General features: G+C 37.3%; 1 protein-coding gene across 3 annotated transcripts in view; it reads left to right on the forward strand.

Moving 5' to 3' along the window:
* The window catches only part of SMCHD1 (structural maintenance of chromosomes flexible hinge domain containing 1), a 128,870-nt gene that overhangs the window by 13,010 nt on the left and 101,530 nt on the right, over positions 1-14,330 (forward strand). For 2 of the 3 annotated variants that reach the window (XM_049698258.1, XM_004275923.3), the window contains exons 4-5: positions 2,911-2,993; positions 3,656-3,786. In XM_049698258.1, the coding sequence (XP_049554215.1) occupies positions 2,911-2,993; positions 3,656-3,786 (214 nt within the window). Of the gene's footprint in view, positions 1-2,712; positions 2,823-2,910; positions 2,994-3,655; positions 3,787-14,330 lie in introns of those variants that run through there. The other variant, XM_049698259.1, reaches the window with a different exon arrangement.

The raw sequence follows: 14,330 nt of genomic DNA on the forward strand, positions 1-14,330 counted from the left end.
CACTGCGCCACCAAGGAAGTCCCCCCATCTTCTTAATGTGTCAGTGCTTCAGGGCTTAGTCTTTGGTCCCTTATCTTCTCCTAATTCCTCAACTGGTGATTCCATCCAATCTCATGGCTCTAAATACCATAGTTATGGAAGTGACTCCCAAATGGAGGTAGTGAGAAATGGTCATTTTTAGTTAAATATTGAAAATAATGCCAGACTTACCTCCTGAATCCGTTTTGTCTATCCACTTGCCCATGTGGCATCTCTACTAGGATATCTAAGATGGGAATATACTACACATAGTTTTCCATCCAAATTAATTTTGGTTCTTTTTAGTTGCTTAAACCAAAAATCCAATTGATTCTTTGTCTCATTCAATCTTTCAGAAAATCCTTTTGGCACTATCATCAGTGTTTATCTTAAAATGAGCATTTCTCTTTACTTCTGTTGGTAACACTAGGTCTGAGGCACCATCATAGATTACCGAGATTATACAGTGGCCTCGTCTCTCTCTTTTCATGCCTGTACACGTAAGGTTTGAGAAGTCAGATTGTTTCACTAAGGGTAAACGCCGACGTCTTTACAATTACATGCATGGTCTTAGAAGCTGTGCTTTGTATCTCTCTGACTCTGTTTCCACAACTCTTCTTGTTGTTCATTCCTCTTCACTGCCAGCTTTATTCTCAGCTTAGGACCCTCTGCCTGGATAGCCCCTGTCTCAGTCTCTCACCTCATTCAAGTCTTGTTTTTCTATTACCTTCTCAACAAAACTTATCTTGTTCACCCTATTTAAAATTGCAAACTATGTTTCCTTTATGCCTCTATACCAGATAAACCCATGTAAGTTGGAAATATTCTAAGTCAAAAATGCATTTGCGGGGGCCTCCCTGGTGGCGCAGTGGTTGAGAGTCCACCCGCCAATGCAGGGGACAGGGGTTCGTGCCCCAGTCCGGGAGGATCCCACATGCCGCGGAGCGGCTGGGCCCGTGAGCCGTGGCTGCTGAGCCTGCGCATCCGGATCCTGTGCTCTGCAATGGGAGAGGCCACAACAGTGAGAGGCCCGCATACCGGAAAAAAAAAAATGCATTTGGTGGGGGGTAAATTATAAGTTTGGGATTAAAATACACACCCTACTATATATAAAATAGATAATCAACAAGGACGTACTATATAGCACAGACCTATAATGGAAGAGAATGTAAAAAAAGAATATATATATTTATATATATGTATAACTGAATCACTTTGCTATATACCTGAAACTAACACACCATTGTAAATCAACTATACTTTAATATAAAATAAAAATTAAATTAAAAAATGCATAGGAGCCATGTGGCAAAATGTTAACAACATGTAAATCTAGGTGAAAGGGTTTAAGTATCTGCATATTGAATGAATCTTTAATTCTTTCTCTGGGGATAAGTTTTTAAATGTATAATCAGGGAGTCAGTAGATACATTCATTTTTAAGACTTTTGATATAGATTAATTACCTTCCAGATTGGTTATATGGGTTTTCATTCCTACTGTCATTATATGAATAGGCAGAGAATATCACTGTTTAAACTCCTGCTTTGATTTCTGTAACTTCACATTAAATTCCTGGGTCTTTCCCTGCCTCTGTTTCCTGTGCCTTTGATGCTACTTCTGGTTATTGTTGACTGTATGGTGGATAATTCTTTAAGTCATGTTGATCTTTTTATACTTGAAGTGAACTTACCCAAGCCTAAACTATTCTGTGTCAATGAAGCATTTATCTCTGGCTGTCTTTACTCTCTCTATTAAGCATAGTCTGTTCCAGCTCTGTGGAACACCTCTACTCACTGAGCTTGATATAGTGATAGGGCATCGCATCTAAAACTGAATTTTTCTTTCCTCCCTTCTAAATTTTTCTCCTTCCAAATTTTATGGAAAATATGACCATTTATTCAGTCTTCTAGAGCAAGTACTCAAAACCACCTTGGATTTCTTTTTCTTTCTCCCTTTATATCTAATCATATACTAAATTCTACTCATTTCTTTCTTTGAGGTTTCTCTTAACTCTTTTTCCTCGCATTTCCTACAGTGTCCCTACTTCTCCATTTCCTAGTTAATACCCTTCACCAGGTCTTTATACATATCTGATTTGTGGTAACTTCTTTCTAACTAGCTTATAAACATAGACATCCCCTGAGTGTTGAGGGTGTGGAAGTGCTTGCTGGAGTGCTACTCTGTGGGTTAATTACGCTTAAGTTGGGTTACGCCTCAGGGGAAGAGACATTAATTTATTATGTTCCCCCTTTTAATTAAGGGAATAAAAGTGAGGAATAGTTTGGGTACTGACCCTGGAGAAAGGAGAATGTTAGGAACAATGCCGAGCCAGTGATAAACTGAAGGTCAGGCTGATTTTGTAGTAGGAAATTAAGAGCAGTTTTGTGTCAGTTAAGCAGATACATTCTGCCATTTCACAAGTTGCTGTTGTGAGATATCTGTATTTAAATTAGCTCTCAATAGACACTTTTATAGTTGCTTTATAGTTGTCCTTATATCTCAAAATGTGCTTACGTTTGACTTGTGCATGATGTAATTACATACCACAGACTACTATTTGATTTTATGGTTATGGTCTTCTGTTTGTCTCTTATGTGTGTATGTCTGTCTTTAGATTATAAACTCCTTGAAGCCAGGAATCATGGCTGGCTGACTCATGATGTGTAGTGCCATGCAAGTACGGGTTGGTGACTGCTTTTTTATGCTGGTGGTGATTGGTGATGCCTTTATTATGTTTGTGTCATTAGGATCAGGATAATACTTTAATTCTAGCTCTTTGGAAAATAAAAGTGATGGCTTAAGGTACTTCAGAGTTTCTTCTACTTTGAACTTTTATATGAAGTATTTAGGAGGGAAAACTTAAGCAATAACGTTTCTCATTCTCTTCCAGCATTTGCTCTTGCAGAATTAATTGATAATTCATTGTCTGCCACGTCTCGTAACACTGGTGTTAGAAGAATACAGATCAAATTGGTAAGGAAATAATACTCTAAAGCAATTTAACTTGTCCTTTTATAGAAGTACTACAGGTTCATTGGAGAAAAATTAGGAAAGAAAGATAAACTAAAAGTAGAAATAATTATCTGATGTCTCTTCAGTCATTAAAATTTTTTCACGTGCCCTTTTTCTATGCATATATGTATACATGTATGTGTGATCATAGTGTACATTTTGTTATTTGTGATCTTTTATTTTCCCTTAATAGTACATTGTAAACACAGCCATATCATGAATATTCTGCAATATAATATACCACTGCTGCAGTTTGGTTTATTGACTATAATATAAATTATGTAATCAGTCTACTGTTGTTGAACTTTTAGATTTTTTTTCCTATATTTTTGCCATTGTAAGCAGTGCTGGCGTGATGAGTATCCTTATAGATTTTTGTACATATCTCTGATTAGTTTCTCAAGCTAAATTCTGAGAAATGGAATTTCTGGGTTAAAGGACATGAAGAATTCTAAGGCCTTTGATTCATACTGCTGAAGTGCCTTTCAGAAAGTTGTATTAATATATACTTCCTCCAGCAATGTATGAGTGAGCCCAATGAATCACTTTTTTTATATTAACCTTTCTTGTTTTTAATATTGATTTGACTTTTCCTATCTTTTTGAACTTATTTTATTTCATAGCATTTTGATGAAACACAAGGAAAACCTGCCGTTGCAGTGATAGATAATGGAAGAGGAATGACCTCTAAACAGCTTAACAACTGGGCCGTGTATAGGTTGTCAAAATTTACAAGGCAAGGTGACTTTGAAAGGTTAGAAAACCTTACTCACTTTTTTTATGGGCAGCTGGGTATTTTAATGAGGATAAGAACTCATATTTCTTTAGTTATACATGATACATTGGCGGTTTTGATGTTATCAGCATATTTATTTAGATTTTTATAATAAAGTTTTTATGAACAATACTTAGAAATAGTCAAAACTGCATAAATCACATTGCACCCTTCCATTGAATGATTCTTTTTGCATTTCCTGAGGTATATAGGAATTTTTTTTTTTTTTAATTTTATTTATTTATTTATTTATTTTTGACTGCACTGGGTCTTCGTTGCTGCATGCAGGCTTTCTCTAGTTGCGGCGAGCGGGAGCTACTCTTTGTTGAGGTGTGCGGGCTTCTCATTGTGGTGGCTTGGCTTTGTTGTGGAGCATGGGCTCTAGGCGCATGGGCTTCAGTAGTTGTGGCACGCGGGCTCAGTAGTTGTGGCACATGGACTCAGTAGTTGTGACTTGTGGGCTCTAGAGTGCAGGCCCAGTAGTTATGGCACACAGGCTTAGTTGCTCCGTGGCATGTGGGATCTTCCTGGACCAGGGCTCTAACCCATGTCCGCTGCATTGGCAGGCGGATTCTTAACCACTGCTCCACCAGGGAAGTCTCCCCATCTTCTTAATGTTTCAGTGCCTCAGGACTTAGTCCTTGGTCCCTTATCTTCTCGTAATTCCTCACTTGGTGATTCCATCCAACCTCGTGGCTCTAAATACGATAGTTATGGCAGCTATGTTGTGTTCTTCGGGAAACACATTAGGGAAGAATCAGTTGGTGTTCTTATTAAGTAGTTAGTATTTGTTCGTGTCCTGTTTTTCTCTCTGCTGTGTCAAGGAAAGTCACCCAAATTTAAGGACCAATCTCAATAATGTGTAAAATTAATATAGTTAACACATTTGCCTTCTCACTTCTGAAATTTCAGCACTCTCAGAATTTTCATCAAAATTGTAAAGACTTACAATGCCATGATGAGAGGCAGCAATAAGTGAAGAACAAGGGCTGTGGAATCATTTGGTCTCATTTGAATTCTAGCCTTACTAGTTGTATGACACTGGTCAAAGTAGTTTACTTCTCTTTATCTCAGGTTACATGTCTGTAAAATGGGGATAATACCTCATAAGGTTTTGTGAAAACCAAGTGAGTTATTAGTACCTGTAAAATCCTTAGAGCCTGGCAAGTGATAAGCAGTCAATAAATACAAGCTATCATTTTAGTTATTACTTCTCATTCGTGGCTTCAGATTTTTCTGCAACTATTCTTTTTCACTATTTTCTTGAATATGTGCCACTTCAAGGATTTATAAAATAGCCATAAAGAAGGCAAAGATCACATCTTTCATAGTCTAAAGATAGAATTTAGCATAAGATAGAAATATTAGGTAGAAATGAAAGGAGAACAGATGGTAGATTGGGGCAAAAAGGTCAGAAAAATGTTAGTTAAATCAAGTGGAAGAGCAGAAAGAAGTAGAGCCTACAGTTTATTAAGATTTCTCTAGATTTTAGCACAACACAGACTTTTCAACTTAATTCAAATGTTAGGGAAATTTTAATTTTTGGTAGAAATCTACCTGTTGCATGTTCTGCTTTTTATAGGTCCTAGCTTTTTATAGGTGTTGTATCAGTAAACAGTCAGTTGTTGTTATAGCTGTTATGTACTCATACTGTCTTTGAGTCCAGTATCAGTCCCTTAACCCACTCCAGTTTCTGTTAGCATCAGTTGTACCCCCCTCACTCCTCTAGCTTCTACTCCTATAGAAAAAATTATCATTTGTTTTACTGCTTCCAGTTTAGTTTTTTATTGGATATAAGGATGGGTATCATAGGAGACAGGCAGTGGAAGAAAAGGAAGGACAGCCTACAAATACAAAAAAGCTGACTATCTTGACTGTAGCTTATGTTGTAGTAGAGGAAAAGCCAAAAGTAAACCAAAAAATGTATAAGCACTTCAGTTACTGATTGTTAAGAAAATATTGAGTAATATGTTAGAACCTGATGGCCATCTCTTTTAGGTAAGGTGACTAGAAAAGAGGGCAGCCTCTTTGAGGTTACATTTGAGTTGAGGCTTGAATGATTAGAAAAAAACACCCAAGTGAAAATCTGGGCGAAGAGTATTCCAAGTAGAAGGAACATCAGCAAATACAAAGACCCTGAAACTGTGATCAGCTTGTTTCGTTTGAGAGACGGAGAGGAGACCAGTGTTGTTAAGTGCATATGAAGGGGAGGGTAGAGGGAGATGAGGTGAGAATTCTAATTTGGCAATATTCTTTCTAACTCTCACCCACCTTGGTACTACCTTTCCCTCCACTTTTTTATTTTGAAAATTTCAAATAAACCAACAAATAAGTTGAAAAAACGTCAAATAAAAAGCCAGCAAATAAGTTGAAAGAGCAGTATTAGCACTCATATATCCTTCACCTAGATTTATGTTAACATTTTGCCACATTTGTTATCTTCTGTCTATCTGTTTATGTATGTGTGGGTGTGCACATGCGTGCACACACAGCACACACACTTTCTCTCCCTAAATCATTTGAAGGTAAGTTGCAAACTTTATGATATTTCACTGCTTAATACTGTAGCATCTATTTCCTTCACAGCAGTGTTGTCATAAATAACCATAATACCTTTATACCCAAGACATTTCTCAGTGATTCAAAATATCTAATGTCCATATTCAGATTTTTCCCCTTTGTCATGTCTTTCTTTTCTCCTTTATTCTATAATTCCCTACATTTGTGTCTTTCATGAAATTGTCATTTTTTTTGGTAGAGTTCAGGCTAGTTGTAGAACAGTCCACAAGGTGGATCTGAATGTGTACTGAACACTATTCTTTTCCTCAAAATTTTATGAATATTTTCAAATATACAGAGAAGTTGACATTCTACAGTCAGTACCCAAGATACTCATACTAAGTTTCTACCACTGACAGTTGCGTTACCACGTATCTTTTTATCCGACTAACCTTGAAGTCATCTCATTTTTTGATCCAGTTCAAAATAAATTACAGATATCAGTAAACTTTCTCCTGCTGCTTTAAGTATTGGTATCATTATGTAGAATTCAGGGGGGTTTTTTGAGGTAAAATTTACATTGAAAGGCTCACATCTGTCTTAAGTATATCTTCATTAAATTTTTTTATGGTAATATAACTCATATAGTCACAAAGTTGTGCAGCCATCACCAGTAATTCCAGAACATTTTCATCACTAGAAGAAACCCTGTAACCACTTGTAGTCAATCTTGTCTCTCGTTGCAGTCGCTAATATACTTTGAATAGTTGTTAATCTACTTCTTCAGTTGTTTTTTTAGGGATTACAATTAACATTTTAATACATAACAGGCCACTTTGGATTAACACCAATTTAATGTCAATAATGCACACAAACTTTGCTCCTGTATAGCTCCATTCCCCTCCCACTGCTCTGTATTATTATTTTCACATAAAGGACATCATTATACATTATAACCCTGTCAACACAGTTTTATAGTTAGTGCTTTATACACCTTTCTTTTTTTTTTTTTTTTTTCCCAGTACGCGGGCCTCTCAGTGTCGTGGCCTCTCCCGTTGCGGAGCACAGGCTCCGGACGTGCAGGCTCAGCGGCCATGGCTCACGGGCCCAGCCGCTCCGCGGCATGTGGGATCTTCCTGGACCGGGGCACGAACCCCTGTCCCCTGCATTGGCAGGCGGACTCTCAACCACTTCGCCACCAGGGAAGCCCTATACACCTTTCTTTTAAATCAGGAGAAGAGTAGTAAAAAATACACTTATACTGTCTTTTTCTATTTATGTAGTTATCTCTGCTTTGCTCTTTATTTTTTCTTGTATTTAAGTTACTTTCTAGTGTCTCTTCAGTTTAGTCCAAGGGACTCTTCTTCAGTAGCTACTTTGCGGCAGATCTGCTGATGACAGATTCCCTCAGGTTTTGTTCATCTGTGAATGTCTTAATCTCTTTCCTTTACTTTTTTTTTTTTTTTGGTGGTATGTGGGCCTCTCACTGTTGTGGCCTCTCCTGTTGCGGAGCAGAGGCTCCGAACGCGCAGGCCCAGCGGCCATGGCTCACGGGCCCAGCCGCTCTGCGGCATGTGGGATATTCCTGGACCAGGACACGAACCCGTGTCCCCTGCGTCGACAGGCAGACTCTCAACCACTGCGCCACCAGGGAAGCCCCTATTATTTTGTTTTTGTTTGTTTGTTTTTTGGCCACGCCACATGGCATATGGGATCTTAGTTCCCTGACCAGGGATTGAACCTGTGCCCCCTTTTGAAAGCTACTTGTGCTGAATGAAGAATTCTTGGTTGACAGTCTTTTTCTATCAGCACTTTGTCTTCTGACTCCATAGTTTCTGATGAGGAATCACCTGTTAATCTTGAGTATCCCTTGTATGTGACTAGCCACTTCTCTCTTTCTGCTTTCAAGATTCTCTTTTTTCTCTGGCTTTTAATGGTTTGTGGCATGTCTAGTTTTTGAGTTCATACTATTTGGTGTTTGTTGAGCTTCTTGGATGTCTAGATTAATGTTTTCATCAAATTTGGGAAGTTTTTGGCCATTATTCAAATAGTCTTCCTCTCCTGTCCTTCTGTGGCTCATCTTTATCCCCTCCATTGATGGGGTTTTTTTCTTCAGTTTGTTTCTCAGACTGAATAATGTCAATCAACCTGCCTTAAAGTTCACTGGTTGTTTCTTCTGCCAATTCATATCTGCTCATGAGCCACCTAACTGAATTTTTCATTTCAGTTGTTTTTTTTTTCAATTCCAGAATTTGTTTGGTTCTTTGTAGTTTCTGTTTCTACTGATATTCTCTGTTTGGTAAAATACTGTTCTCGTACTTTCCTTTACTTCATTAGACATAATTTCTATTAGTTCACTGAATGTATTTAAAATAGCTGATTTATTTTAAAAAATTTTAATTGAAATATTGATTTATAATGTGTTAATTTCTGCTGCATAGCAAAGTGATTCAGTTATACATATATATAACATTCCTTTTTTAAAAAATTCTTTTCCATTATGGTTTATCACAAAATATCGAATATAGCTCCCTGTGCTATAATGTAGGACCTTGTTGTTTATCTGTTGTATATATAATAGTTTGCACCTGCTAATCCCATACTCTCACTCCATCCCTCTCCCATCCCCACCCTTGGCAATCACAAGTCTGTTCTCTATGTCTGTGAGTCTGTTTCTGTTTTGTTGATGAGTTCATTTGTGTTACATTTTAGATTCCACATATAAGTGATATCATATTGTAATTGTCTCTTTCTGACTTCAATTAGTATGATAATCTCTAGTTCCATCCACGTTTCTGCAAATGGCATTATTTCATTCCTTTTTATGGCTGAGTAGTATTCCATTGCGCTCGCGTGCATGCGCATGTGTGTATACATATTCTTCATCTATTCATCTGTTGATGGACATTTAGGTTGTTTCCACATCTTGGCTATTGTGAGTAGTGCTGCTGTGAACATAGGGTTGCATGTATCTTTTTGAATTATATTTTTATCCAGATATGTGCCCAGGAGTGGGATGGCTGGATCATATGGCAACTCTAGTTTTCGTTTTTTGAGGAACTTCCATACTGTTTTCCATAGTGCCTGTATCAATTTACATTCCCATCAACAGTATAGGAGGGTTCCCTTTCCTCCACACCCTCTCCAGCATTTGTTATAAAAAAGCTGACTGAAGCCTTTGTCTGGTAAGTCTAATTAATCCCTGGGCTTTCTCTGGGACAGTTTCTATTGAGTGCTATTTTCCCTATGTGTAGGCCAGACTTTAATATTTCTTGGTGTGGCACATAGTTTTTTTGTTTAGAGCAGGACATTTTATTTTATTTATTTATTTTTTGTCCACGCCTGGCGGGTGGGATCAAACCCGTGCCCCTTGCATTGGAAGCGCAGAATCTTAACCACTGGACCACCAGGGAAGTCCCTAGAATAGGACATTTTAAATTATATAGTGTGGCAAATCTGGAAATCAGATTTATCTCTCTCCCCAGGGCTTACTGTTGCTTTTGTCTTTTTGTTGTTTGTGTAGTGACTTCCCTAAACTAATTCTGTAAAACCTGTATTCTTTATCTTGTGTTGCCCCTTAAGTCTCTGCTCAGTTAATTTGGTGGTCAACTGATCAGACATTTCCTTGAATGTCTGGCACCACTAAGTGTTACAGCTCTTGCCAAGGGGTTCTGTGTGCATACTGGGCTGTTTTTATTGTTCCAGCAGGAAGTTTACAGCTCTGCCTTAGCCTTTAACTCTTGGTTGCACCAAACCTCAAAGTCAACCAGAAATAAGAGATTAGAGCCTTCTCAGTTCTTTCTTGAGTATGTATACAATCCTGCACATGAGTGTGACCTTGATACTCATCACTGTGTTGGAGCTTTTAAAAACCACTGTGGGGCTTCCCTGGTGACGCAGTGGTTGAGAGCCCGCCTGCCGATTCAGGGGACACGGGTTTGTGCCCCGGTCCGAGAAGATCCCACATGCCGCGGAGCGGCTGGGCTCGTGAGCCATGGCTGCTGAGCCTGCGCATCCGAAGCCTCTGCTCCGCAGCGGGAGAGGCCACAACAGTGGGGGGCCCGCGTACCGCAAAAAAAAAAAAAAAAACCCACTATGGACCTTTTATTCCCCAGCTTTTTCTTCTAAGCTTTTGCCCAGATTCTTGTTTTCTCCAAACTGTTTTCATTGCCTTAGTCAGCTTTGATGGTAAACATCTGCCACTGATTGTTTTTGACAAATGACCCAAGGAAAATGCTTTTCACAGTGAGCAAGTTCTGAGTTAGGTCAAATAAAGACAAACCCTGCAAGTGGAAGTTTCTATGGAACTGTCAGATCCAATAATGGCAATTCTATGGGGAAGGAGCTTTTGGGGAACTCCAAACACATTCCAGTGACTCCTAAGCTGTTTTCAACATGATTGCAGGGCTGTTGGTTTTCAAGGCTTCTGTGGACCTGGTGAGAGGGGAATGGGAGAGGGTATGTTAAAAAGTAACAGCTTGCAGTTTTTACCAAAACTCATCAATGTGTCTTAAATAAACACTCCTTGGATTGTTGCAAGACTTAAGTTAATTTTTGCAGTTCTGAAAAAGTTGAATTTGACAATTTGTTCGGGTGTTGTTTTTGTGTTTATCAACGAGTGGATTTTCATAGGTTCTTCTGGAAGTGATCACTCAGTTAACTGATTTTTGACAAGTGCATACACTGGTCTAATCCAAACCCCTAAGGTAAAGAACATTACCTGGACCTAGGAAATTTGCTCATGACTGAGGCACTGTTACAATCATAAGTTAAATTAGATACCTAGAACCTTGTTGTAATACTATGTGTTCATTTAATTATTTTGTGGAAGAAAGAAGGGTGACATCAGTTAGGTCAGCGGGGTGGCCATAATTCAGATGTGTGTTGGATCACTGCTACTTTCTGCACTTTAAACTTGCTCAGCAATTAAAAAGCTCTCAACTCAGTCAGCCGTTTTTGGGAAAATAAAAATAGCATGCCACATGGCCCATTTCCCATGCCACTTTTAGGTTGTAGAAATGGACTCCCAACAGGATTTTCCCTAATTTTCCTAAAGAAAAAGCTCAATTGTCTTTAGTATTTTTCTGCAATTAAGATGAACTTTCAAGTAGATATTTGTACTTACTTGAATTTAGAGAATGTAGATTTAGGCATCCTACTTTAATTTGGTTATTTCCATTGTGTCTCACAGATGAGACACATCTGTATCGAGATGAGACACGTGTATTCCAGAAGCTCAGTTAGTTACCTATGACCATTTGTTACTTTCTTCATTGTGGCTGATTTTTTTCCCCTGTGATAGATTGGAGATAGTGAGATCTAAATATATATACATAGTCTCTCTACCATATTTCCTGGCAATCACTTACATTGTTTCTTTTTACTAATTTGATCGTCTCTCCTATTCCTTTTTCTTACCTTCTACACCTTTTATCATACATTTTCATGCAGATTTTGCTTCTCTTTTCTAATAAATACTATTGTTTCACAAAGATATAGTGTCCTCTTATATTGTATGAAGAATAAGAATGAGATAGTTTCTGAAACTTCTTTAGACTGTGATAGAAATTTATTTTGAGGGAGGCGACTTTCTAAATTCTCCAGAGGACTCCTTCTGTGATGCAAAATTGTTTCTTAAGATCTTAGATTATATTTATCTTCATGAAGGGAGATCTATATAGCCCGTGAGTGTGGATATAGGAATTTTCTGGACTCATTTACACAAGTCTAAAACCTATTGGAAATTAGTATTTTCAGCCTTATTTGCTGTATTAGGGTTTTTGCTTAGGTTAGGCTTTCATGAATGGAAAAGGAAACTTAGGGAAAAGGTTGAAAAAGGAAACTTACTGCCTGGTCATTAAGTGTGTCCATTCCTAATCAGTGAACAGAATTCCTTAGTTTTGAATGAGATTAAGTATGTATATATTGTTTTATCTCTGAGTTCTGCCCTCCCAAACTTTTATTATACTTCCCCATATGTGTTTTAAGGAGAATATTTAGGGGAGGGTATTTTCAGCATATTTCCTAGAAGTATTATCATAGTAATTAAAGTCTTAGAACCTATTTACTCTTTATTTTTCTTAATAGACATTTTGTTCATAGAATTTAATTAATTCTTGGTTTATGACAATGTATCAATGCAGGACATGCCCATTTAAAGTTTATTTATTGAAAAGTTTAATAAGCTGAATAACCAGAATTTTGCCACCTAATCCAGTAAGTAGAATATACTGTAACTTATATCTGTGTCCTCCTCATCCCCGCCACCAAAGTTAACAAGTATCTTGTATTGTTTTTCTGTTTACTTTTTTCTTTTAAACATCTTTATTAGAGTATAATTGCTTTACATTGTGTGTTAGTTTCTGCTGTATAACAAAGTGAATCAGCTGTACGTATACATATATCCCTATATCCCCTCCCTCTTGTGTCTCCCTCCCACCCTCCCTATCCCACCCCTCTAGGTGGTCACAGAGCATCGAGCTGATCTCCCTGTGCTATGCAGCTGCTTCCCACTAGCTATCTATTTTACATTTGGTAGTGTATATATGTCCATGCCACTCTCTCATTTCAACCCAGCTTACCCTTCCCCCTCCCTGTGTCCTCAAGTCCGTTCTCTATGTCTGTGTCTTTATTCCTGTCCTGCCCCTAGGTTCTTCAGAACCATTTTTTTTTTTTAGATTCCATATATATGTGTTAGCTATTTCCTTTTTTTAAATGTATATATCTAATTTTGCTTGTTTTTGATAATATGAAAAAATGTAATGATACTATATGTTGATCTACAAGGGACTTGCATTTTCATTTAGTATTAGGTTACTAAGATTGCATATTTGTGTGGGTCTGTAGAACATTCATTTTCATAACCATGTTATCTTTAGTATATACCAAAAAGGGATCCCACTGTATTTATCCAGTCTCCCGTCAGTGGGCATTTGGCTTTCTCCTCCAAGTTTTAGCAATTGTTAGCAGTACTATCTTATATATGGGGTGTGTGTGTATGTTATATATGTTTCCTGGTCCAAATCTACGTAAGTTTTAGGTATATGCCTAGGAGGGAATTTGTAGGATTTAAAAATGAATGTTCCAACTTACAAGGTAATGGCGAATTATTTTCCAAAGTGATCGTATTAATTTATACTTTAACCACTTATGAAAGTTTGATAAAACTCACTTGGGAAACCATTTGGGTGTGGTATGTTTTTTGCAGGAGGAATTTTTAACTATTGCTTTGATTTCTTCATAGAGTTATAAGAATATTTTGGCTTTCTATTTCTTAATGATTTAGCTTTGGTAAGTTACATTTTAGTAGGAATTAGTCCATTTCATTAAATTTTCAATTTTATTGGCATATAGTTGTTGGTAGTGTTTGTAAAGAACCAGTGCTTGCTTTGATGAATTTTGTTTTCCTGTTTTCAAATTCTTTGATTTCTGCTCTTTATTATTTATGCCCTTCTTACTTTGGGTTTATTTGCTCTTTTTGTAGTATCTTGATGTGGAATCTTACAGATTTTTTTTTACTTCTTTTCTAAGATGAATATTTTGTGTTATAAATTTTCTTCTCAGGACTACTTTCGCTGTATCCCACAAGTTTTAATAGGCTGTAATTTCACTTTCATTCAGTTCAGTGTAACTTTTATTTCCCTTGCAACTTGCTTTTTGATCCATGGATCTTTATTGGAATGTGTTGTTCAATTTCCAAATGTTCCCAATAGATTTTCTTGTCTGTATGTTGATTTCTAGTTTGACTTTATTATATTCAGAGAACATACTCTATATGGTTTCAGTTCTTTTAAATTTGTTAAGATTTGTTTTATGCCCTAGGATATGATCTATATTTTGGTGAATTTTCTGTGTCCTTGAAAAGAATGTGTATTTTGCTGTTGCTGGGAGGAGTGTTCTGTAAATCTCAATTAGATTCCATCTGTTGATAATATTTTTCAGTTCTTTCTTATCCTTGCTGATTTTCTGTGTAGCAGTAACGAAGAGAGGAGTATTGAAGAGCTCCACTTATTTGCAGGTTTGCT

The sequence above is a fragment of the Orcinus orca genome, chromosome 15, assembly GCF_937001465.1.
Source record: "Orcinus orca chromosome 15, mOrcOrc1.1, whole genome shotgun sequence".
In the NCBI taxonomy this organism is placed as follows: Eukaryota; Metazoa; Chordata; class Mammalia; order Artiodactyla; family Delphinidae; genus Orcinus; species Orcinus orca.